This window comes from Siniperca chuatsi, linkage group LG12 (assembly GCF_020085105.1).
Source record: "Siniperca chuatsi isolate FFG_IHB_CAS linkage group LG12, ASM2008510v1, whole genome shotgun sequence".
Taxonomy (NCBI): domain Eukaryota; kingdom Metazoa; phylum Chordata; class Actinopteri; order Centrarchiformes; family Sinipercidae; genus Siniperca; species Siniperca chuatsi.
Genome location: NC_058053.1, coordinates 9,639,277 through 9,666,351, shown reverse-complemented (window position 1 = coordinate 9,666,351; position 27,075 = coordinate 9,639,277). Strand labels below are relative to the sequence as shown.

The window sequence follows — 27,075 nt, the reverse complement described above, 5'->3', positions numbered from 1 at the left end:
TCATATTTGACACTGCCTTTTTACATTTGCCATTAAATCACTGTACTTGACCTGCTCTACCTGCTCTCTGAGTCTGCGTTTGGATCCAGTCCCTTGTGTTTCCTGCTACTCTGCTTGCACTATTGTAATACTAAGGCTGGTCAGAGTTTCAATAATCCTGGGCAGAGGGAAAGCATCTTTGAGTTATAGCATTTAGTTTCCTGTAGTCCACACAAAACCTCCAACTTCCATCCTTCTTTTTCATCAAGATAATGGGTCCAGCACATGGCATACAGCTCTCTTTAATGACTCCTTTCTCCAACATATGTACCAGCAGGGTTTTCATCTCCTTGTACATTAGAGGGGGCAAAGGTTGATACCTCTCTTGGATGGGCACCACATCTCCAGTGTGGATCCAGTTCTGCATGAGTTCTGTTCGTTCAAAATCCTCATCGTGTTTTGCGAACACTTTTTCCCACTTCAGCAGAAGGGTGCCTAGCTCCTCCTGTTGCTGTTCAGACAGATCAGATCGGTTAGCCAACTTGCTCACCTCTTGTGGTAGTTTTTGAACTTCACTGTTGTCTTCAACGGCGATCACTGCTACTTAAACCATTCTATTTTTCAGGTGATTATACACTAATTAAAACATACTTATAAATATTATATTCCATTTCTGCCAATAGCTCCTCCTAAATGTTACACTCTGGACCTTTAACTAATCAATGCCTTATTCAGTAAAATAGTTTATTATGAAAATAATTAATGTTTGCAGCCTTAATGGCATGCATATTTTGCCTTTACAATGTAACTACAGATTTTTTGACAGATGATCAGACTGATTTTTTTTATGCTTTTTTTTTAAATAGTCGTTTTAATTACTTCTCCACAAGTGTTACTGGACCAGTGATCAGAGTTTGAATTCCCAGCTGTTGTGTTGTCATAGTCAAAGCTGTTATTAATAGATGGTGTGGAAGGAAACTAGAGTCAGAACAGACTGCACAGTGTAACCTCTTACTCTGAAGCCACCTACTATATGATGTAACACCTGACAGGTAGAATTTGAAGATTTTTAAAACTGTGAAAATTTGTTCTCTAATCATGGATAATGTTTCTCTTGTAAGAATTTTCACTCTCTCAGGGATAAATGAGACCATGAATAACAGAATTGCTATCTTTTCAATCACTTTACTTTATTACTGTGTGATTTTGTTTTTAAATATCTCTCTCATCATGATCATTATCATAGATGAAAACCTGCATGAACCTATGTACATCTTACTGTGCAGTTTTTGTATTAATGGACTTTATGGGACCACAGGTTTCTACCCCAAATTCCTCATAGATGTATTGTCTTCTTCTCAAGAAATCTCATATGAAGGATGCCTTTTACAGGCTTTTATCATGTACTCATTTGCTTGCTGTGATTTATCCATTCTAGCAGTTATGGCCTACGATAGATATCTGGCTATATGTCGACCACTTCACTACCACTCTTTCATGACTAAGAGGAGGCTTTCTCAGCTGGTATGTTTCTCCTGGCTAACACCTTTCTGTATTTTCTCCATCAGTATTCTACTAACGTCGTCTATGAAGTTATGTGGTTCAAAAATTCAGAAACTCTTTTGTGTGAACTGGATAATTGTTAAACTTGCTTGCTCTGACACTGATACTGTTTCAAGTAATATTATTTCATATGCAACCATTTTCATTTATGTGTCTCATGGCTTTTTCATAATTTGGACTTATATGCATCTTATTAGAACTTGTGTGAGGTCTAAAGATGACAGGGTAAAGTTTATGCAGACATGTGTGCCCCATTTAGTCTCCTTAATCACATTCCTTGTTGTAATAGTTTTTGATTTGATGTATATGCGATTTGGCTCCACAGATTTACCTCAAAGCCTTCAAAACTTCATCGCTATAGAATTTCTGCTTATTCCTCCTGTTATGAATCCTCTGATATATGGATTTAAAATGACCAAAATACGAAACCGAATTCTGGGTTTACTTCGTTGAAAGAAAATAATCTTTTCCATTAAGTTCTCTAATTGAATTTAATGTGACAAACAAAAGTCAAATCTTTTTGCTTTATATATCATAATCTCTGCATTAAGGTTTACCTGAATATGTCTGCAGAATGCCTCAATACATGTTGCCTAAGCATTTAACTTTTGTTAAATACTTTAACTTAGTTTTTGTTAAAAAGCATCCAACAATGTTACATATGTTTATCCTCATCCTGATATTTTCTACATCATATTAAATTGTTTCAAGTTTTCAAGTTTCAAGTTTTTATTTGTCACATTCTCAACATATCTCTACATTATGCAGTGAAATGCTTTGTTGCCCCCTACAGTACTGGGCTTAGTGAAATATAAAATATTCAAAATACAACATATACAACAAGAAAATATATACAACAAAGGATAGGATAATACAGTGGTGTGAAAAAGTGTTTGCCACCTTCCTGATTTCTTATTTTTTTGTATGTTTGTCACACTTAAATGTTTCAGATGATCAAACAAATTTAAATATTAGTCAAAGATAACACAAGAAAACACCAAATGCAGTTTTTAAGTGAAGGTTGTTATTATTAAGGGAAAACAAAATCCAAACCTACATGGCCCTGTGTGAAAAAGTGATTTCTCCCAAAAACCTAATAACTGGTTTGGCCACCCTTAGCAAGCACCCTTAACAACTGCAATCAAGCATTTGCGATAACTTGCAATGTGTCTTTTACAGCACTGTGGAGGAATTTTGGCCCACTCATCTTTTCATAATTGTTGTAATTCAGCCACACTGGAGGGTTTTCGAGCATGAACTGCCTTTTTAAGGCCATGCCACAGCATCTCAATAGGATTCAGGTCAGGACTTTGACTAGGCCACTCCAAAGTCTTCATTTTGTTCTTCTTCAGCCTTTCAGAGACCCCACAACAACATCCAAAGAACTGCAGGCCTCACTTGCCTCAGTTAAGGTCAGTGTTCATGACTCCACCATAAGAAAGAGACTGGGCAAAAAAACAGCACCAGACCATCACACTACCACCACCATATTTTACTGTTGGTATGATGTTCTTTTTCTGAAATGCAGTGTTACTTTTACGCCAGATGCAATGGGACACACACTTTCCAAAACGTTCAACTTTTGTCAGTCTCCTAAGAAAGTAAATGCGTTGTTGTACCTTGCTATGTTATGTAACTGCACAGTGAAATAATTACTTACTGACAGTAAAGTTTTCAATAAGAAGCTGTATATTTTAGTGACAATATAAGAAGAGGGTGCAACTTGATGTTGTCATGCTGATGCTACTAGACCCTGTCAACAAGAACTGTTCTTTATGTAAATAAATAATATGATGTCATACAAAGTATGGATTACCATTTTCTGCATTAACAAAACTATTCTTTCAGGACATCCATAATAATTTGGAACAGCACGTGTGATAATATGGGATACAGTTTCAGTAGAGTCCTTGCCACTCTAATGACATATTGCCAAGAATATTTTCAACTGATCTCTTGTTGTCTTAACCTTAATATTAATCAATTGAACATGCCTAAGGTTACTGGATGTTACACAATCTCCTATATTATGATGTGCTGAATAGCTAATGAAACAGAAAATGTGAATATGTATCTATGTAACAATTAATTTATCATGGCTGGTAATAAGATGCAATTTAAGTGAAAGGCTGAATTCCACAGGCCCTCAAAGCGCGCATGTGTCTGCTGACCCCCTACCTCCTGTCACTCCTCTGAGAGGAAAGACAAGCAGATAGACACAAGACATTCATGAGATACAAAGATTGCTGAAATATGTGAAATATATGGACATCTAATTTGTGGGATTTTATTTTACTATTTAATTTACTGCTATAGATATGTGTGTATAACCTATGAATGGTGTGTCGTCATAATAGTAGATGTCATAACATATATTAGGCCTATCATGTATGACATTTAATCAACACTGTATGTTAATTACTTAGGTTATAAGTGGACAACACCCCGTTGTATTCATAAAAGAGTGTGGTGCCTTCCAACAACTGATAAGACAAAGCTTTAACATGGGAAAATTAAAATTTAAACTTTATTAATCCATCAGAAAGAATTATGATAAGATATGGCAGGAGTGGACTGAAGTTTCGCGTCTTGGACACAAACAACCCCACCCCTCTTACAGAAGATTTTAAGACAAGAGTAAACTTCTTGTCCTGGCTCACTTTGATCTCTTACATCTCTGCTCCGCTGCGCTTCAAGACCGCTGATCAACAGTGGATTCTCGGGGAGAATGCAACTATGCCTGACTGAATCCTGAGGCCCAGCAGTACTTAACTGACCCGCAGAGGGACCAAAGGCAAAACTGGAAAAATGCAGTACAGTAACCTGGTTATTGTGTGTTTGTTGTAAAATGAATTTACTGAGTTAAACACTGTTATTTAATATGAACGCTGATTTTATTCTGATAGTCGGAAGTGAGTGTAAACCTGCTCCTTCCTCTTACCAAAATTAAGGAATTCGATAGGATCAGTTTAATGCATTTAAACCTTTAAACTGCTACTGAGGTAACTTGTTTTGCACCCCTCACCTAATGCAATTTTCAACCAAGATTTAATTAATCTGTTTGGGCTTATTAATTCTTTTGCAAAAATGCCATTTTCACTCACCTTCTCATGTAACGTGATGCCATTGTCCAACACTACCAGCCTTTTCTGTTCTGTAACTTTGAGGTTAACAACATTTACGTAAAAGGTAACAGTCAGTCAGAGGATATTCATCATTTAAATAACTACACCAGACTCAAGATCATTTCGCTCTCAGGAATACATTTTATTTTGGAGGAATCTCATGTTTGGATGCACTTTGAAAAATGACAATGACATAGGGATCCGTTAGAACAGGTCAGGGGTATCCAAACTCTTTCAAAAGGGGAAAGCTTTGTTCTAAGAAACATTTTTATTTTATATAACGTGGTAGAACCATGAAATTATTTTAGTGTGAGAGTGGTCATATTCAACTGTAACATTACCATGTTAACTTAAACCTGCAATAAATGAGTTTTTGGCCACTTGGGGGCAGCAAACTCTGTGTGTGAACTCAACACTGACATACTGTATGACCACCTTTTAAGTTTATATGGAAAAACTTGTAAGCATACAGTTGCCTATTTACACATCCAGCAGATACAAAGCAACATGAGCATTCATTTGGAGTTGTAAGTCAATATTCACTCTCCGTTTAGTTCAGATTTTGATCTCCAACAACTCCTGAAGGAAATTTCTGGATTTTTAGCTGCTAAATGCTCCACTATGTTCACCAGCTAGTCACAAACTGTCTGTTAGCTTTTTGGTGCTGGACACTTCTTTTTCTTAAGCTTTTCTGTTGAAAACAGATGCCTGCTATGGCCAAAAGCTACACTATGAGAGCAGTGAGAGTGAACCAAAACAGTGCATTTGTGGGCCAGAAAACTAAAACAATGAGCTGAAAGAAGCTAAAAAGCTCTGTAAAGCCGAGGGGAACTACAGTCAGGTGATAATTCTCTGTGGGTTCATCATTATGAGTGACCCCTTTCACATTACACATGGTCATTTGATCCAGTAAAAATATTGATTATACCGCTTTAAGTGATGCTTCCCCTTTAGAGATCTGAGTGTACTTCTGGCCATCTGCACATTAATTTGCCTCAGAATTGGCCTCTCTTCTAACTCTTTTCTTTGACTCTCAGTTCTTCTACACATCCTCATTTGTAGTCACATAACCAACTCCTCCTGCCTATATGTTTCCTGCAACCACTGCATCAATCTTCTCCAAAAGTTCTGCAACCAGAGTATCATCTTCTCCCCAAATGCTTGTGTCTAAAAGGTGATATCTATGTCCACAACTCTCCAAAAAGGCTTTGAGAAACCTACGTCTTGTAGTGTAGCCCTCTACAGACGCCCCTTTCAGGATCTTACACCTGGTGAATATTACTGTTGTGTTTCTCCACACTGTGTTATTAAGCAGCTCAGGAGGTCCCTCTACTGTCCACTCCCTGCCTTGGTGAGAGCTGATGGGTATGACCATAAGGAAGGCATAAGGTCCTGGTGGACACATGGCTGTGCAGGCTGACATGTTGTTGTTCACCAGGCTGGGGTTTCGGACAGAACAGTGGATCCACCTTTCAGGGCTGTTGATGACAGTAACTCTACGGCCATCGTGAAGAATGCAATCTCCTATCAGACATCTTCAGGTCTCTGCTGATATCAAACATCTGTTGGACGAGGATGGTGTTTCCTGTCAAACTCTTTTCCAGCCAGTCCTACCGCAGGGGGGCAATCCTCAGCTCAGAAAGTGTTTGTCCCCTGGCAGCAGACAAGATTATTCAGCAGTAGTCCAAATATGTAATCATATCATAGTACTGCTATAATGCAGGTCTTGTAAATGCTAATTATGCTAAACACATTATTACAAATGCAAAAATAAAGCTTTTTAAATACTATTAAATAAATAAAGATTTATTTAAATATTTTCCAATTAACTTCAAAGGATCTGTGTTCTCGAGATTGTTCATTCTGGACCTTGGAAACAGTGATTGATGAGGAATATTGTGTGATACAATTGAAAGCTACAGAACAGCTACCAAATGGACTGAGAATGTTTAGTTGTTTTCCAAGGTCAAGAATTAACTTAACTACTATTCATACTCAATAGTGTTAAGACTTTAAAAGTTACAGTAAATTGAATGCATTCCTTTCCGTGTCTGTGCTCTGCAGCCCATCAAAACTACATTTTAAATCAATATTTTACCCAAACACAGAGAAGTGAAAACACATTGTCAACCTGCGCTTTAATGTTTGACTCAGCAATCTGTCTGATAAGCAGTCAAAGTCTAGCCAACCCAACCACCCTCTCCTCTAAGCAGAGATAGATATAATTATCAGTTAACAAATTTGTAACCGCAAAATTTCATGCCAGGGTCTGAGTTCAGTGTGTGTATAAGTTACTCTAATGGTACTGGTTATTGAAGGCACTGTGAGTGATATACATTACACACTGTTCTGTAAAAGTTAGAATAGTACATTGATAATAGTTCATTGGTCATTTCACATGAGACATTTCTGTATTTCTGTTTTTCTCTCTGCTCCTCTCATTGCTTTGAAGTGGACAGGGCTCAGTTGGAAAAATGTGTAGGTCATGTATTTCTGTGCACCAATCAGGGCTGAGTAACACTGGAATCAAAATATCATGACAATTGTGGGTTGTTTGTCGTCATTTTTTCTACATTAAACTCCCAATAAATAAGACCAGTGGATATTTTTTTCCTCTGAAACTTAAGTTTGATTGTTGCTTATTTAGTCCTGAATATTTCATATTGTACAGAAAAAACAGTGTGAAACAAAGTTTTCAGGGATCTTGTTCAAACAAGATATTTGAACAATAAATATTGCGTTAAGAAAAAGCAAGAATCACACTTTCTCAGCTTCCTCAGAAAGCCTTTTTATTCAGGTTCAAATTCAGAGTTAATGCCACAGCTGTTGCATTGCCAGTCTGTAAAAGAGTCCCTGAGTCAGAATTAACTCGATTCAGTGACTGTGCAATAGTGCACATCATGCAAAAAGTAATCGACTACAGTAAGAAACCATGATTAATTACAAAGTTGGAAAAATGCTTTATAAGCATCACCTGTGACTACAGCCTTCTGTCTGTGGCTTTAATTAGAAGAGCGGCATCCTGAAGGTATTTACAGCTCCAAACCTGAAAGGTGAGATAGTTTTGATTATAACCTTTGCAGATAATTTCGTAAACTGCACCACAGAAGCCAGCTCAGTTTAAATCTTCTTCTGCTGTAGCTTTTCGATCAGTGGTACAGTTGGTTACAACTGGTTGAATGCATGACCCATCATTCAAAAGAGCTATTGCAGAAGAACATCTCTGCCATTGCTAAAAGTGAACATCATACTCATCATTTACATTATGTACATATATATATATACAGTCTCTCAATATCCTGTATATCCAAGACGTCCTTAGGACACTTGATGGACAGTTGGTTAATGGATCATTCAAAAGGTCTACTGCGAGAGAACAGCTAATTACATGTCTACAATTTCTAAAAGTGAATGTGACATTCATCATTTACCTTATGTACATATTTCAGTTTACACAGTCTCTACATACTGTCACACTTGTGTGACTTTATACTGTATGTTAATGGAAACTGTGGATGTGTCATGATGAATGAAGGAGGATGGATGTAAATGTGCCTCTGCGAAAATGGTTCCATTGATGGAGAAAAGATGGAAGGAAATGGCTGATTCAGCTACCCCTGCCCCTGGTATCACGCTGAGCTATATTCCTTTTATCTTAACTGCTGTGCAAACAGAGAAACTCACACAAATCCAAATAAATCAGAAGAGTAAGAGTGGCTTTGTGATTAAATCCTTTAATATTCTCAAGTGTTTAATCGAAGAAAACATAAAAATAGCCTTAGAAAACAAAACAAAAGCTGACGCAAGAGGTGACACTAACTGAATTATCTTCGAGATTTCAAAAAAAGTGATGTCAATTTGTTATGATATTTGATTCCATTCTACACTTCAGGAAAAAAAACCAATCACAAGTTACAGTTATATTTCTTTGCTGAATAAAAAACATCCAGTGTAAAAAGTTTTTTTCTCCCCAAATACTTGTTTAAACTTCTTAGAATCCTTTCTGCTGTGGAATATGATTTTTACTGAATGACGGGATGAGTTGGACTGCATTCGTATCTGATGCTGTATCTTGGGATCAAAGGACAAACAGATACCAAGATACTGAACCAAATTTTGAGGTAAAGGAACTCAAAGTATTTTTTTGTTTATATATATATATATATATATATATATATATATATATATATATATATATATATATATATATATATATATATATATATATATATATATATATATATATATAAAAAATAAAAGTGAACTGATTACAAACAGAGCTCTTTGTACATAAGAGCAGACTATCCATTCTCATTTCTCTTTAATTCTTAATGTTAAAACTTTAGAACAAGCTACTTGGCAACTAATCCCAGCAATTTATATACCGGAGGACATTTTTCAATTTTCAATCCATCACTACCACAGGGGCTCAGTTAGCTTCTACATTTTCACACAAAAATGAAGCAGCACTGTCTATTAAGGCTTGCATGAAATCTGTCTGGGTTGAGATAACTTTACCAAAAGAGGAAGTACACAACATATTGCTGCTGAGGAGTGATGACCCCAAAAATATTAAACCAACAAAACAAAATATATGATTAACACTACATGTGGCACGGGAAGGGGGGGGAGCAGGACACAAAATATTCCCTCTATGTCTTGCTACCATTATTTGCATTTGGGACCAGGAAATGTGGCTTGTAACACTGAAGAGATCCACTCATGTACTGCAGCAGCCGACATTTAAGTTGTCACAGTTAAAAACAACCACCTCTAGGATGACCAATTCTAAAATGGTGAAATGTATGGAACTGCAAGTGCACCAACAATAGCTAGGACATCCAGAGAAACAAAGAGCTGCCTGCGCATGGTGTGTAAGCAGCTTTCTTTAATTTACTAATGACAATGTACAGTTACAAGGACGCCTTTAACAAACCAACAACTTTCTAGCTTTCCACAAGCTTAAAAATTGTTTTCAATTAATCAATAACTTTGGTAATCAAACCAAAGGAATGAAAGCTACTCCATCATGTGATGAATCTTCAAACATAACGTAAGTGGTAGATGGTGTTGTTAAAGGGGTGGCGAATAAGCAATCCCTTGCCTGAGCAAGCTTGATTTAAGGCAAAGGTTAAAAAAAAAAAAAAAAAAAAAAAAAAATCACTACTACAGTCTTTATCTGGAGAGCAAAATAATATGCCAACAGCTGTGAGGCTACATAAAGACAGTTGGTGACCTTTGTCTGGAATCTGGTTCCACAGCCATTCAACAGCAGAACAGTCACATCAGCCAGAACAGTGTGCACTGCATTTCAACATCGGGGGGTGGGGGTGGGGCACTGGGATTGCAACTGGTTGTATTAACATCACATTTATGGGGTCAGACACGGTCCAATTATGTTTTAAAAATGAACGATAACATGTATGCAAATTCCTATTTGTGTAAAGCAAGTGAAAATAGACAACAGCCTCTCCAAGCCAAGATGTTAAGGGGTCAGTTAACGAGGATCACAACATTAAAAATCTTTTTTTTTTTAGATCTCTGCTCTGAGACTTCTGTTGAATACCACTGGCGGTGCTCAAATTATTTTAAAATGATATTTGAAAAACTCAAGAGCAATGTCTCTTTCCAGAAACAGTGTGCCTACTATTTGGATAATCCAAGGATGTCAAGGTGGTCATCTTTCACTATTTCTTTTTTTTTTTTTTTTTTTTTTACATTCGACATATAGTTACAGATGAAAACTGTCAGAAATGATCCAGAGTAACAGAGACATTGTTTCTGGAAAGACACACTGCTGTTAAGTGTGTCAAATGTACAATGTTTTACAATGATTTGAGCACCATGGACATTTCATTAACCTACATTGTACTAGGGTGGCAGTAGAAGTGTCAGTGGTGGCTATCTCAGACACTGGGGGCATAAAAACCCAAACTATCTGCCTGGCTAGATATCTCAAAGTTAAATGGTAAATGTTTTGTGATTTGGCTGAACCAACCCTTTAAATTAAGGAAACCAGGCTGGGCCTTAAGGCACTGGTTCCCTTTACAAGTCCCACTTAGTAAAAAAAAAAAAGGGAGGGAGATGTCCTGCATGTTACAGATCGCTGTTGCAGAAATGCACTGCCCCTGGATGGAGGTAAGATTAAAAAGATCAGATACAGATCGGCTTGTGTTTTGTGGGCAAAGAATGAGCACATCATCACTCCCTGATTGGCTGATGACTGTGACAGGAAGTGGCGGTAGGTAGCACAGAGCAGGAAATGGGCTGACTGGCTGTCCATGTGACCTTAGACAGGTTAGGAGCTTAACCTTGGGTGTTACCGGGATTTAATGAGACTTGGGTGGGGACAGTGGGTCGCTAGCTGGAATAAGAAAGATGCAGGGGAATAAAGCACTGCATCTCCCCCTCCATATGTTCTGTGTTACACCAGAGAGCTTGAACCCCAGACCTTCCATGCTCTCTCTCACTCTAGTGCCATTAGTATTTCTAACTCTGGTCTCTATCATGTTTTCACAGCTGGGTCTCCTCCTGGCCTGCCAACTGACTCAACAGTAGGAGGAGAATGGAGTTGGGTAGGGGTGAGACACCACAGGGCAACCGTACAGAAATGGCCTTACACGGAGGGGGGTGACACACTTTAGTTTTGTTTCTTTGCCTCCTGGTTGCCATAACTGGAGCCTGTTTTCTTCACCTCGGTGACCCCTATGAGGCGGCGGATAGCTATGGAGGCTGGGGAGAGAACAAAGGAGAAAAGAAGTGGAGTGAATGAGGACAGCAATTCAAATGTTAAATAACACTGGGCCTTCAGCAATTTCAAGAGCTTTGAATTTGATGTCTTTTATTCCAGGTAAAAATCAAAGAACCACTGCCTCCAAGTCAATCCCCAAGAGGAAGAAGCTGTGTCATTTTTCATTCTAAAAGGTCAGTGAACATCAGTTTACCTACCTATGATGAGGAAGATGATAAAGCCAATTATGAGGAGGGGGGAGCCACTAACAACCACTCCACAAGCAAAGTTGATGAGGGGTGAAAGCAGCAGGGTGGCCCAAAACAGGAAGTTCAGCAGCGTCCATGGCCTGCGACGTGTGATAATTGTGGATCCGGGGAACTTGCCTTCCTTGTTGTAGGTTTCCTGCAAGGCATCCTGAGCAGGACAGGAAGAAGAATTGTTTTAAGTGATCAAATAGCCTTTTATTGGTAGCCTTTGCCTCATTAGACCAGACACATTAGTAATGTGAATATTCTGTGCACTGGAGTTAAGGGTGAGGCAAACGTTTCAGAAATCCATTGTTTTGGTCTTAGCAAAAGAAATCTTACAAACAACCATTTACAGCACTAGATGACATGATGCTAGTTGTAGCTTGTGTACAAAAAGACCTGCCAATCACCTTAAGAGTTACAGGGGTTCCAATCTTCTGGGGGGGTTTATTTTGTGGTCTGTTTACATTTATTTATTTACATTATGGAATGTGCCATTAATGTCCGCTTTCCTCAGTTTACCTTCTCCTGGTAGAGCTTGTGCAGCCAGTTTGCACACTCTTTCTCATCATCTGGTATATCATCCACAGAGAACCGCCTGGTTGGAAAAGAGAAGAAAATTATATAGGAATGAAATATGTATTTTTAATGTCATACACAAAGAAGGTGCACAACCACCTATTCTTAAACAGGGAACAGACCTTAGGATTCTTGAAACTGCAAAGATTAGACACTCCACACAGAACTATTTTAACCAACATTCACTGATTGTTTTTTATCTTGACAGTCAGAAATGAACAGATAATGAACAACTGAGAAAATACAACACAAAAGACAACACACTGGATGACACATTGTTGTGTTACTAAGCAACCACCAAAATCTTGAGAACAAGAATTCAGGAACACGCAACAAAGCAGAAATGGACTCGCTAATTAAAGCTGCAATTTGTGCAAAAAAAGCACCAACTAACCAAGAGTGGAACAGACTTAATCCAACTTGGTCAGATCCCTTGTGATGCATAACTATAAATTGGTCCGCCAATTGTAATGTGTGTCCCCGGCTTTAAAAGGGCATGACACATTCAGCACAGCAAGAAAAATAGCGAAGAATAGAATATCCAAATCATGACCAGCCGACCTAAATGAACCATTGATAAGTTATACATACAAAGTATTCACACATACTTTTTATACGCACTACAACCTCATTAAAAATGTATTTTCAAACAAAGTAAAAATAACTTCTATTCATCAGACATAACAAATGAGGTCATTCAGCCAACACTGAATTAAAGAGTATGACTCTCAAATGAACAATAAGACGTAACATACATTTTATGATCAATCTCATCAAGATGACATACAGACACTTTCAATGTTCCTCTGGTCCTCTCAGAGTGCAACAGAAAATGTTTCATAATATAATGTAGTATATCACTTGAGGTCTGTTATGTCAATTTCTTACTACCAGGGGACCCCCTCACCCAAAACTCACTTCCATTCTGTACCATAGATCATCTATTTTTGTGTGGAGTGATTTCATTTTTTCTCTAAACCCACTGGTATGTTTAGCTGACACCAGTCTATTCACCCATGTTACCACAAAACTAAAAATAGTATCTTCTGTTATTCTCGTTATCCTAGTTTTATTTGAGTAAAATTAAGAAACACTATATTTCTCTAATTCAATTGTGCTGTCCAGATAAAAGACATGCCTTTCCCAGCCATTTCAGCATGAGCCATCCCAATCTGTTTCCATTTCATGGCCAGCTCTTTACTCAGTAGGAGTGTCCTGACCATCAGAGTTATTGTTCTGAAACCATAAATGTGCTGGGAAACCAGCCAACATTTTGAGTGCTCTCACTGTCTCTTTCATTGTCTGGGACAAAAATGCAGTTGGTAAGAGGCCAAAAGGTTTAAAATACGTTCCTCATTTTCTAATTGAAGAAACTCAGCACAGCTGGCAGTATAATGCATCATTATTTCAATAACTGATTATTCAAAAGTAAATGGAGGGTATCAGTGGCACTCACCTTACACTCATGTCAGCTTTGTATGTCTTGCCGTTGACGATGCCCAGGAGAGTGGGAGTTTGGTTGTCTTTGAAGTTGAGAGTCACATCATACACAGCAGTTACTGTAAGAGAGAAAAATACAGATTAAGAATAAAAGACTCATGTGTGTTTTGAGCATGATGAACTTTGTGTGTGTGTTTGTGTTTGTAAGCACAACCTGTCCCCTTAAGACACTGCAGTGTGGTGGTGAATCCTTTGGTTCGGGGTAGTAGGTGGTATTTGAGCTTGGGCAGGCCTTTACTCTCTGCAACCTGCATACTGATTTGGTGCTTCGTCTCTGTAAAGCGGGTGCCCTCACAATACAGCAGAAACTGTGGAGGGAGAACAGCTGTGTTAATACACAAACACACAAAAAAGAACTACACAAACTCGAGGTGACCTCCTCTCTCTTGTCCCATCCATTACCCTACTTCTGCTTGGATGAATTACAGATCACATTCACCTCAATGTAAGATTATGCTAAAATAATGATCTTATCTCAATAGGCAGGTGGATGACAACTCTACCAAGGACAGTTTAGTTTGTTTATCTGAACACAAAAACTCATCAGCAGTGGTCTGACACTTGACTTAAGGGGTAATTAGATCAACTGCTGATCTGCCTAATCTCAGTTGGTGAACTGGTTGACTTACAGTGAAAATCTGTAACACAAGGTCTTTCCACCTTCAGTAAAGAAGTATAACAAATATGAATGTAAGCCACTTGCTTATGTAAACAGAAAAGAGATGTTTTGCCTCCCAAAGCAGGGTGAAAGCCTCCTCAGACTGTTTATGCACAGTGGAAAGTCCAGTTCATGAGGTTTCACAGAAATAAATAAATACACACCCTCCTGTTGAGAGATTTTAAATGCAGCTGGTGCACTCAGAGAACTTGTGTGTATATCACTACCGAGATCAATCTACGTAAGAGAAATTGGGTCAAAGGGGAGCATCCGGATGTCCTCATATTTTTTCCCTATGTAACCTAAAGAACTGCCATTATATGATTTAAGAATAATTCCAGTTTATCACAACTTGGATCTTATTTTGTAGTTTTGGTCAATGTTTGTATTGATAGTAATAACCACCAAGTTAACCTCTGAGATCTGGGAACACGGACTGTCACACAATCAAACAGGTTTTTAACAAACTCCCAGGTTAGTCAAAGTTGTTTGGAGGGGAAACCATGATATCATTACCTACCTTTCTGGTTGACCTTTAACCTACTGTACTTGCCATAGTTGTGCTCACACACAGTTTTCCTGTGCAATGAGGAATTATTACTCAATTTATGGGTGCACACGCATTTGATATAAAAAAAATAAATTGGTTTGACTGTCTGACCGCTTGTTTCTTGCCCTGTAGGACTTCTTTTTAGCAACCTCTCTGTGTTCTGAGATCTCTGCATTTGACTTACTAAGTACAATGATCATGACCAGTACAATTGATGGATAAGCTACAAAAATTAGTTGTAAAAAAGTTTTCATTTAAATAAGTAAACCGCCTTATCCACATTATGCATTTATAATCCTAAATGGAAACAGTCATACCTACAGTTCACTGAAATTATGTACTCAGGTAACTACATGACTGTAATGAAGAAGTCTGAGAGGATATTTCACAATCTTGATTGTGCAACTGGCCAAGTGTTGACAGATTCGTGCAAATGGATGTGTAGTAGCACAGAAATTAATTTAAGCAAACTGCTAACACTCTTACATACATACATTACTACTGCACTTATACACTCATGCCAGAAGACGTGTACCTACCCACATACATTCAGGATAGTCTTTGAGCCTGGTCAGTCCTTTGAAGACAGTCTTTCGGTCCTCCTCCCACTTTCTTTTGCAGAAGACTATTTCTAGGAAGTACCAGGTCCAGCCAATCAGAGGAACCTTCAGTAGCTCATGTTTGGCTAGCACTTTTGAACTCTAGAGAGGGATGGCAGGTATTATGTTTTTAACGATAAAGCTTGGATTTCGCACAATCAGTACTGAAGTCCAACCTGGTCATTAAGAGCAAGATCTGATGTTGACGAGTATTCATTCAATTGTGTAAAGATGAGGGTTTAATCATTTTTGAGCCACAAGAATTACAGTCATATTCTGCTACACTACTGACCCCTAGGATGCCAAATCTTTCACACATGGTCCAGCCACACAGGAAGTCAATCTCAAAGTTGTGGTTGAGGATGACGATGACATGCTCTTTGCCAAACTTGTCCACCGTAGCTTGGTCGGTGTATAGGGTGCATTCTGTGCCCGACCACCACTCCAGCAGCATCACCAGCTCTGCACAGAAACGAAAACACATAATATGCACAACACTTCATCATTTATAGTACTGAATATAAGAAATAATGCTTTAAAGTACCAGTTCAAGGCATTTTCCTCTAAATACATGTCAGGTTTGCCAATTAATATAACAGCTATTCATGCTACAAATTAGCGTAGTGACAACCCCACAGAATTATCAGCAAACTCTGCAGCTGTATGGGGCATTTTTAGATAATTATGGTGTAAATGTAATGTCTGTTTGAGCCTCAGCTGCTCTCATTAACCCACGTAGGCAGCCATTTGCAGCAAAAAGCCCTGATAAACCCACTGTACACTACCTGCACAGCACCAAATGGCAGAGGCCTCTTATAACAGCAAGTTAAACTGGTGACATTGTGGAGGATCTAGCAGCTACGGACTCAGATGTTTATCTCAGAGCTAAAAGGAGATTAAATCCTAGACATGCATTCGGCAGGTGGCCAGGTCAACACTACTTGGTGCCTTTTCTCGTTTACATTTTTTGAAATATGAAACTTGGTGTTTGCATTAAAGAAAAATAGAACTTGTAGCAACAATATAGGAGTATCATCTACTCACGACTCCAGAGGGAGTAGGAGAGCCGGCAGTTGATTCTGCGATAGAGCTGCTTGTTGATTGGCCAGAGGATGCAGGTGCAGAGCTGAATGAAGTTTATGATGAGGCCGCTCACCACAAACACAAAGCCCATCAGCAACTGCAGGATGAACAGGCTCTTCAGGTAGTCGAGTAGAGCCATGGCTGAGGAGCCTGGAGAGTGGAGTAGGCTCCTCTCTATACACTACAACCAACCTGAGAGCAGAAGCAGAGGAGGACGTGCCACAGCAGTGAAGACAAATAAAATAGGAGAATAATAGGAGGGTGGGGTGGCAAACAAGTAGAGATTGATGGAACAGTGTAGACAAAAGGACAAAGATGTGGACTATTCAAGTCTGTTGTTCTATGGGCAAAACAATGCTTTCAGAATTTCAAAAAGACAGCAGTGTTTCTTACCACGGTGGGATCCTTTTACAAGCCGCGTTTACACGGTCCTTCAGCCAATACTACAGACCTGATGACGACAGCAGAACAGAGGTTGAGGTAACAGTGGCAGAAGTGGCATTAAACATAAAAGGCTACAGTACAGTGTCATTACAGTAGAATTTAATAAAGTGCACTGTGCATGTTCCATCAAACAGGTTGAATTGTGTTTGCTAATGACACGAGAAAGCCAGAAACAGCCTCTATCGTTCTTAGTGTGGGTGGCAAGTTAACATGAACCAAAAGATAAGTGCTGTGACAGCACTGCTAATACTGTAGCACACACCTTGGTAAGTAATGTGGTATTATAGTTATGTTGAAAAAAATCACATCAGTTTGACAAAGAGCATGGTTCATGATTCTTTATTTTTTGTACCTGTTGTCTTTTTCAACTGAGCCTGACCTTTCACAAAGGCTGAGACAAAAGAATGGCATTCCACATTTTACACAGAACCACAAATTTCAATGAAAAACGTTACTTGACTACAGCCAGTTACATGTAAATTCAGCTTCAGGATTTATATTCCATAGGACTAATGAAAATAAAACACAAGCCTACTTATCTGTATGGGAAAGTGAGGTTTAGTTTTCTGAGGTCTAACACTTAACCCCAAGCACTGCCATACTAAAAAGGACACTGAGTAAGATGTTAAATTCAGTCCTTTCAACTTGCAGTTGAAAACTACTTATTCTTGTGGATATCACTCTTGTTTTCATTGTGTTTTTAACAGACATGTCCCAATCCACGGGGTCTATATCACGGCTGATCGATGCATTTTTTAAGTCATCAGTATCAGCTTAAAACCTGATCCATTTCTGATGGTTCCAGCTTATAAAATATGACAACTTTCTGCTTTTCTTTATTGTAAACTGAGTCTGATCTTTTAGACTGTTGGTCAGACAAAACAAGTAATATGAAGATGCCACTTTTGACTGAATTATGATCTGCCTTTCTCACTGTTTTATATAATTTTATAAACTAAATGACTAACAGAAAAAAGAATTGACTAATTAATTAAATCACACAAACACTCATTAGTTGCAGCCCTAGTGCACTGTGTTCCACCTATGACGCTGCCCACCATAACATACCTATTGCCAATGTAAAGTTTAAGGTTTTGTCTGTGCTTGTGTGAGTTTGCTTTGGGTGCTCCAGTTTCCTCCAACAGGTCAAACACATTTAACTCAGGTGAACTAGAAACATTTAATTACCCCTAGTTAAGGTTGTGACTGTTTGTCTGACTATTAGCACTGCAACAGAGTGTTCCAGGGTCTTTCCATGGTTTTGCAAAGCATGCTAGGACAGGCTCCACGCTTCCATGATGCTGAATAAGCAGTTATAGAGAATGAATGGATGGGAAAAAGATGGATCTGTATTATGCAGGCACCTGCCACAGACAACATGTTTAAATACAGTTTGTATGCTCTCAAAGTAAGGCCAGGTGCCCATTAGATGTTTTATTAGAGAACATACACAATGACCAGAGTCCCTTTGCTTGTTTGATCATTGTCACCATAATACCGTTCACAAAAATATCAAGCATTTTTGTTAGAAGTGACAGACAATTACTATCAAGTAGTAGTACCCATCAGGATGACCACAGGCCACCCGGCCTTGAATGGACTCTTCCCACATCTGCACCAAAGCCCATTAAAGTGTAGGTTAAGCCAGCTTAAATCTGTTCTGAGAAACATTTCTAATCTGAGTTGTTCTTTTACAGATCTGTGCGGCGATCTGTGGACACCCAATCCACTTCAGGGCTGTCGACTTGATCGCCACCTGCTTTGCTTTGTCTCAGAATATCGCTAAAAATCATAGTGTAAATGCCTTTGAGTTTGTTCTAAAAATATTTTAAATAAAACAAATCTAAAATATAATTAAACCAAGTCTTTGTTCACATGAACTCAATGTCTTCTTACGCATAAAATATAAAATAAATGAATATAAGAATCCAGTCTGAAATTGCTTAAAGCGCACACCTGTGATTAATCATAACTACATAAACTATTTACTTGTAATTAGGGAGAACTTGATTTTATTCACCAGAACAAGCACAATGCATCAGTACTGCACTCAAAGTACAATTCTTTGTGTAAGGTATTTGTGTTTGCTCCCAATTATTATACGATTAACTGTGCAGTGCTAGCAACATCAACATATGTGCAGTCACCTGCATTCCCTGCTACAACTGTCAGCAAACCAGCAAAAAAGAGGCTGCCTGGTGTTTGCTTTTTAGAACAGCCTGCATGCTAGACAACAAGGGAGAGACAGAGGCATTGTGTGCCTGCGTGTCACACTGACATCTTGTTCACATAGCGTCTGTAATGACTACTTTCTTGGTTCTTCAAATATTATTGTCTTACATATGTCTTTCACACATGCAAATACATAAATGGATGACAGAGAGTAAATTCCTAACAACCAAAAACTGACAAATCATTTTTAAAAAGCCTAGATACATAAACATAGATGACCAGAAATCCGAGACGACTTAATTATCAATCAATCCAAATATATTTACAGCCATCTTTTACCTCAAGTCTGCATCATATTCCTTAAAATATTATCTCAAAAAAGGACAAACCAAGCAACCTTAAATTAAGCCACATAGTTGACACAAGGCCAAGTCGTATCCAGTGCAATCAATCCCTCTCAAACACTAACACAATAGACAGAATAACATAACAATAGTGGCCTGAGTGTGAAGGAAATTAAATCTTACATGTACATGCACAGAACTTCAGCCTCTTGGACAAATGAACAAATGTTAAATGTTTTTAACTCTCTGTAGTTAGGACACACTGAAGTGTTGAAATACTGTCACTGTGTGCATGTGTGTGTCACCTATCACATGGTGGATCAGTTCAAACATCCAAAGTTGTCTCTGCATTATGTTACTGATATGACCTTTGTTTCTACTGGGAGAGAGTGACTGGGAGGGGTAAAGTTACCCTATTACAAATTACACTTGTGGTCCTTTAATATATTTTGGAAGGGTTAGCAAGCTACAACACTAAAGATTTAAAGAAGGCAGTGTGTAGTAGTGTGATGAACAGAAGTAGGTAAATGTATTATAGACAATACAAAAGAAAGTCTAGACTGGGTAGTGGGGGAAATATTTCTCAATCAGTTCCTAGAAAGTTACTCAACCTGATAGGTAATCTGTATTTGTTAACACTGCTCATCAATAAACTGACTGCAGTATAATCTGCAGTATAGGCTTAAACCTTTTCCCCAGGAATCTTTAGAAATGCTTACATCTCCCCTACAACTTCAAATTGTCTAATTTATCGAATTCTGTTTCTAAAGTGGTTAACACATTTCGTGATGAAAATCACTGGTAAATTCTATAGTCATTTAAGTTTATTACATTGTTGTCGCAAAGATGATGTGAAACATGCATGCTTGGTGTATGATTTTCCAGCAACACACACAAGGTACACATACCTGTTATGTGTGTGATTTGATACTGTAATAATACTATAATTAGCGCCTTGGTTGGTATTTTTAGGGCTAAAAACGTATCTTTTTCCTTTACAATCAGCCGCTGGTTTCATTTCATGTCAGTAATCTATGTAAATCGACTCGTGGAGACTTATAAATAGAGAACATGCTAAAGAAAGTGAAAACGTGCAGCTTTCAGCTTGTGTTGTTTGGCCACAAGCAGCTAATGGTGAAGTTCCCCGGCCAACTTTTGCTGTGGCAACAAGGAGCAACTGTGTGTGTGCGCCAGATAGATTTCCAAACATGCCATGAACTTTGTTATCAATTTCCTCCACATTCTCTTCTTTCTACTCCTTTCTCTGTACATTCATCGAGTCATACAACTCGGAACAACCACAAATTTTCAAAGTTGAAATGGAGCCCTTGATTCACAGTGACTAGAGCGAAGTGCGTCTTACCACTGACTTTGTGTGCATTCATGCTGCCTTTAAATGTAACTTCACTTTACAAAATGCAACTAACCAGCAGCACTCAACATATTTGCTTTGGAAATTGGTGTGAAGAGGCCAACCAAGGTCTCGAGAGGATGTTAGTCCAACCAAGTTCATATGTTTTTTCTTCATCTTCACGAGTACAGTCTTGTATTAATCTTTTATTCTTTGGTTTTATTTTAACACAGATAAAGATCTGCTAGTAAAACAATGCGATTCATGCATTCAGCTCCGGTGCTAACTGTCAATGAAGTCGCCTAAACTACTTTTGAGCCAGACATTGGTACAATCTCCTCTACTGCCGTCCAGTATGAGTGTTCGGCAGACAGCGCTGTCAGTGGCTCTGTGGGAGAGACGCTCCGTGGTGTGCTAGGATTTTAGAACTGAACTCTAACCAGGACGCACACTTTTATGCTCTCTGACTGTGTGGAAATCTGATGTTTTCACATCACAGATGAACATTAAAACGTGGGTCTTACAGGTAAAGCATGACACTAATGTAGGCTGATATAGGAATTTAGCGTGGGGGCCGTCAGCTCTGCAGGTGAGCTGAACTGACATCAACTGGGCAGGGGAGTGAATAATATATTTCTCATATTTGTAGGTAAGGTTTATTGAAGAAAAGACATCAGTAATAATGTTGAGTGTTTATAAAAACAAAAAATATCTATAGATAAGAAAAACCATGGACCAACAAACCACGGGCACATGACAAATTAATGTACTGAAGACAACCCCCTGACTTTGAAGTACTGACTCTGAGGCAAAATCCTGATTCAGGGACAGCCCTAACACATTCATTTAAGAGAGCCTATTGTTTGCATTTTGCACCAAAATGTATAAGAAAAGCTAAAACTATAAAACCCTCAGAAAGTGGTGAACGCCCTTTTATAGCTTTACCCTCAAGTATCCTCACCATACTAAGGTTTAGAGCCAAAACAGGCTCTAAGGTTTAGACAATATTGTACTTCTGCACTGATACAATATGTAAATAATTAAACATGTATATTTTATGTAAGTTTAATAAGTTATCAAACAGTTGTTACCAAGATATGTACTTAGGACAGTTGAAAAGCAAACTTGTCAGCGCTCCCTGGTGAATAAACTATTTATGGGTGACACTGTTTCTAAATGATCTCAATATCTTTATCTACATCTGATATTTCCATACAGCAATTTCTTTTTGCTTTTTGGCTAACGTATATTGACTCATAACAAAGATGTAATAAAAGAAGTTTAGAGAAAAAACATTGCCCATAAAAACAGCCAGTGGTAATCCACCTTCATGTGGGTGCAGGGCCCACCTGTGACCACACTCAGCCTGGAGGAAAGATTAGAGACGCTGACTAGGTTAAATCTGCTTAAGGCCGGACAGCTGCTTCTGCTCTGCATCACCTGAATATAGCTTTGATGCCAACAAATAACCACTGCTTGCTAGGAGTTTTGCATATGAGAAAGAACTGTTGAAATGTACACTAAAAGACACTAGCTAAATACTGGCAAACTTCAGCCACATCTTTGCAGGTACTGCACCTTTTGCAAGTCATTTTTATTCTAAAAACTTAATTTGGTTTGTAAAGTTCTGCACTCAACTTACCCCTGTGAACGGTTGCATTATGCCCTGAATTGCTATGCTGACATCTATCTTTTACAGGTTCTAATAAATACCTGTCCTAGCCAAACCACCTCTCTCGCATTTAACTTACCAGTAGACATAGTAGGCCATTGCCATGACCACCAACGCCCCACAAATCCCAGTGAAGATCATCACAGCACTCTGGTTCAGCATTTTGGCTCCTAGTGTCTCACCAAATTAAACCAAGAATAAAAACATAAAGAAAAGGCCTGCAGAGAGCAGTGGACAGTCACAGGCCGTCCTGCTTCACAGCCATGATAATCCCACAGAAGGAAAGAGGGAGATTATGATGACAGCAAGAACAGAGCCAGATCCTGCTGGAGGAACTGCCTAATCAGTAAAGAGTTTACTGAGGACCAAAGAATTTCCTATCACCAGAAAAATGACCAAAAAGAATGGATCTCCATTGGGAGCAAGTGCAAAAAGAAGCACCAAAAACTCCCAAAGGCCACTGTGGATTCTTACTAGAGTCCACTAATGAATGCTAGGAAGCATGAAAGATGGCTCACTTCTGGAAGGGGGGAGGCACACATGTACTGTAAGCAGTGTCTTACATGCATTCCCATCCTCTAATCCATTGGATCAGATTAGTGCTGATTAGCAGGCTATGGGCACCCTGGATATGTCACATTTCATTAACATTAACAAAGAAGAAGGCAGGGCTCTCCCCAGCCAGGGTGGAGTTAACAGAACGGCATGTGTTAAGCTAAAAGAACCAATCACAATGTAGAATTTCTTGCCTCACCTTGCCATTGGTCATGTAACACCTGGCATTAGGTAGTGATGATCTCAAAGAGAGGGCCAATAGTTTCCTTAAACAATCTCTTCATGTGTGTTGCCAAGCTGTGCTTTGTTTATCTTTGGTCAAGTGTAATTAGGAATGAATTAACCCAAAGCTTGGAAATAAGTGATGTTCATCCTCCCTCCTTGCTCTCAGTCTTCTTGACAGTACCTTGGGTACTGAAAATTATTTACAACAGATCTGCATTGCTCAGCCACACAGATATGGCAAACAGGGCTAGTGGGCAAGCCAACAAAAGCCTTTGGGTTCCTACACAGAGCTAATGTCAAATGTGGTTCAGACAAGCTGGCAGAGATAAACTCAAAGTGTTTACTGAAGCAAATAGGTCAAAGGTTAGAGTACAGTCCTGAGGTCTTGCCATTGGGCATTGAAGCCAAATATAAACAGAGATATAAATACATTGTGATGATTGGACAATGAAGGTCATTCCTGTTTCAAAGTGCTCTTAGTCCTGCACATGGCACCACTGTACTGCTGATCTTCAGTTATATAGTTTTTTTGTTATGCCATATGTGATTAAAACCACACCACTTACTACCACTTACTTTTGGCAGGTAAAACAACATCAAAAGAACATTAAATTCCTTTGATTATGAACATGCACACATAGGCCAGAAAGCAAAAACTAACATGGAGGATGATAATACAGCAGGAGAGATTTAACTTGAAAATCTTGAAAACTACTTAAACATTCCATGCAAAGCCTCTACAGAAGGGTTTATCTCAGAAAGGACAGAAAGTATTTAACAAATAAGGTAAAGAGATGGCTGAAGTAGAATGGTCCTGTATCACAACCCTTTCAAAGCTCCCTCTGGGCTCTGGGTGTAGCCACTAAGAAGTGATGACTGATAAGAGGATACATAAAGTAAGCCTACTTCTTGCGATAGTCAGCAAAATAATGGGACTAATGGCAAAAGGAAAAGGAGGAGGAGTTAATGGGTGAAATTGCCAGACTGCTTGAGTATGAACGTTCAAAGTTACTTCGCAGTTAACCACATTGTCACAAAAATTATTAAGAGGTTAATAAAATTATACATTGCTAGTGTGAGGTTAAAGTCGAAGATGGCAGTGCTCAGATAAAGGCGTATCGGCGTATGTATCAAAGTCCTTAAGGGACAATACTGATACTTGATTAGCTGATAAAGAGTTCAATAGGTTACTGTGCAATACTACGTACAGTCATGTCACTGGACTTTTGGCCAATACAGTTTGTTCAATTAACAAGTGCATTCGTATGACTCAGATATACAACCTGAAAAGATTTTAGGTAAATGCTTCAGTTTGGCCACCATTGCAACACATGCATGTCTTATTATACAGTACATCATTTCTGTTTACACTTTGGCTTATTATAGGACATTGTAATTAGTTAGACACTTATGTACACACACAAAAAACAATAACCCTTACAGACTTAAATACTGTAGACTGTCAAGGAATTATTAAAATAAAATAAGAATGACTTTGCTTATTCTTAAGAAACTGAGCCACTGAGGCAACAAAAGAATTGGGTGTATAGCCTACATAAAGGAAAGTAAATTGTTGTAAGCCAGAAATATAGCTGAGGCGTTTACATGTTTGCAGTTTTCTAACTTAGTGAACATTATAGTCAGAGTTAGCGTTTACTACACGTTTTATCTGATTAATTGAGAAATGGCTATTAGGACTTCCTGCGGTCTGGATGAAATCTTGATTACCATCTGAAAAGATTAGACAGTCAAGTGGTAATTCTCTCAACAGAAAATTAACAGACTGCAATTTAGTAAAATTAAGTATAGATTTTAGTATAGATAAGTGGCTATTTGTCTTAGTCATTTATCAGATAACCAGAAATTATACACACACCTTACATATCAACTAATAAATTATAATAATAATTAGTCACTAGTATTGCCCAGCACTAAAGCAGTCTACAAATCTCCCTGTCAAGGCCTGTTGCATGCAGACACATCTAACAAGTAGCTCTACAATATCAGTGTGGAATGTATACAAATTCCCATTTAATATTAATTATTGTCCTGTCTATCAAGCCAAATGCTGTATCAATGGACTACCCATATAAGGCTGTAATCTAACTTAACTACGTGGACAGTATCGTGAGAACACAGCTGCCTCTTGCACAAAGCATTAACAATCACCGCATTAAAATGATCACTGGTGAACATCAAAACATCCTTTAAAAACACTGCTAGCAAAAACTGTCAGGAATGATCACAGTAACATTACTTGCCTGTCATGTACTGCTCGCCTCGCTGGTTAAAATTAAGGTTCAAGCCTAAAGTTAGCGCTGGCTTAAAGAGCCGCAGACTTGAATGAACTCTAGTAACCTTACGTCTAATGTGGTGGTAAGACATCGTTACGCAGGTCAACGTGGAGCCAGCTGGCTCACATGACGTACAGCAGTGATAGCATTCTTTTTTAAATGCACCCAGAGATATTTTGCCATCTACTCTGGCATGTCACACTATATGCTACTTCACTTTATATACCCGGCTTAGTCTGCAGCCCCATCGTCTCTGAATAATAATGCACAAGTAGACTATATGTATTTGTGCAGCATGGCTAGCTTAAAAATGCTAAATAACCAACTAGCCAGCATGCACCTTGTCCAACCAATGACTGGGCTTACCGTTTTACACGCATGTCTTGACTGCAGCCGGAAGACGTAAATTAACGTTAAGCTAGCTGCGCAGTGAACCCAAAGTTGCAAACACAGATCATTCCACATATATAACGTAACTTGAGAAAATAAAATGAACCAATCGGTCCTGCTAACAGAGACAGCAAATAAGTTAACGCTAGCTGCCCGGAGCCTAAAGCTGACGTTAGTGTGCAACTCAACCAAGCAGCACAAGGACAGAGTGAGCTGCTAATGGTACACGCTAGCATGCTAAGTTAACAAAACCAGTGTAACGTTAGCTAGGGTGATAACCGTATTTGGGGAGGAGGATGGAGTCGGCTATTTGGATTATTCAGTTGCTAATGAGTGCCAAATGTCCTACACACATTATTTGTAAATAGTCAAATGACCTGTGTCGCTTGCTGACGTTATGCTATGTCAGCCAGCTAACGCTAGCCGTCAAGTGTCAGTCAGAGCACTCTGGGCTTACCTGAAAATTATTCACTTGGGAGTCTGGCGAGTCGGTAGATTTCGTTGCTTTCTGACCTTTATGGGCATAAAGTCACTCTGTTAAGGAGCCCTTCTTACTTCGTCCGTTTCCTGAAACGCACTAAAAATGACTAGAGATAACGCGATTTGCAAGAGCGCTATTGTTTGTCGGTTATTGCTCCATATTTCCTCAAAGCCCATCTGAAGGTAACATGCCCAACATCCGGTCCGGCCCCTCATTCATTCTCACAGAAATAATTTAAATACACAATCCTTTTAAACAACGTGCCTCTGCAGCCCCACGCGTGCCGATCCAAGTAGTCCATAACAAGTAATGGTAAAAGCAGTAGAAGTATATTTACTGTAGTAGGTTATGTATTTTGTCATATATTACTGATTCCCTTGTTACCAGTTAGAACACCTCTGTTCATAGAGCAGGCTATTGCGTTAACTATTAAGCCTTTCTCTCATATTTAAATTTCATTTTGTAATGGAAAGTATCCCTTTGTATCAGAAAGAGAAATCGGATCCCCAGTATCCAAAACATGCACAATA

At 38.6% G+C, this 27,075-nt stretch overlaps 2 protein-coding genes across 5 annotated transcripts; one reads left to right on the top strand and one right to left on the bottom strand.

Moving 5' to 3' along the window:
* Window positions 1-982: 982 nt before the first annotated feature.
* On the top strand, window positions 983-2,260 carry LOC122885581 (olfactory receptor 142-like). Its single transcript, XM_044216849.1, has one exon. It carries the CDS (start codon window positions 1,078-1,080, stop codon window positions 1,993-1,995), a length of 918 nt encoding a protein of 305 aa, XP_044072784.1. The 5' UTR covers window positions 983-1,077; the 3' UTR covers window positions 1,996-2,260.
* Window positions 2,261-8,381: 6,121 nt separating this feature from the next.
* On the bottom strand, window positions 8,382-26,758 carry agpat3 (1-acylglycerol-3-phosphate O-acyltransferase 3). Of its 4 annotated transcripts, none has more exons than XM_044216514.1 (10): window positions 26,522-26,758; window positions 17,011-17,068; window positions 16,579-16,809; window positions 15,827-15,996; window positions 15,475-15,636; window positions 13,882-14,035; window positions 13,684-13,786; window positions 12,171-12,246; window positions 11,616-11,814; window positions 8,382-11,399 (listed from the first exon to the last, which is right to left on the bottom strand). In XM_044216514.1, exons 3-10 carry the CDS (start codon window positions 16,754-16,756, stop codon window positions 11,308-11,310), a joined length of 1,134 nt encoding a protein of 377 aa, XP_044072449.1. In that variant the 5' UTR covers window positions 16,757-16,809; window positions 17,011-17,068; window positions 26,522-26,758; the 3' UTR covers window positions 8,382-11,307. The 4 variants fall into 4 exon arrangements, with proteins under 4 accessions (XP_044072449.1, XP_044072450.1, XP_044072453.1 ...); XM_044216515.1 differs by lacking the exon at window positions 26,522-26,758 and adding an exon at window positions 25,642-25,743; XM_044216518.1 differs by lacking the exon at window positions 26,522-26,758 and adding an exon at window positions 22,680-22,929.
* Window positions 26,759-27,075: the final 317 nt, after the last annotated feature.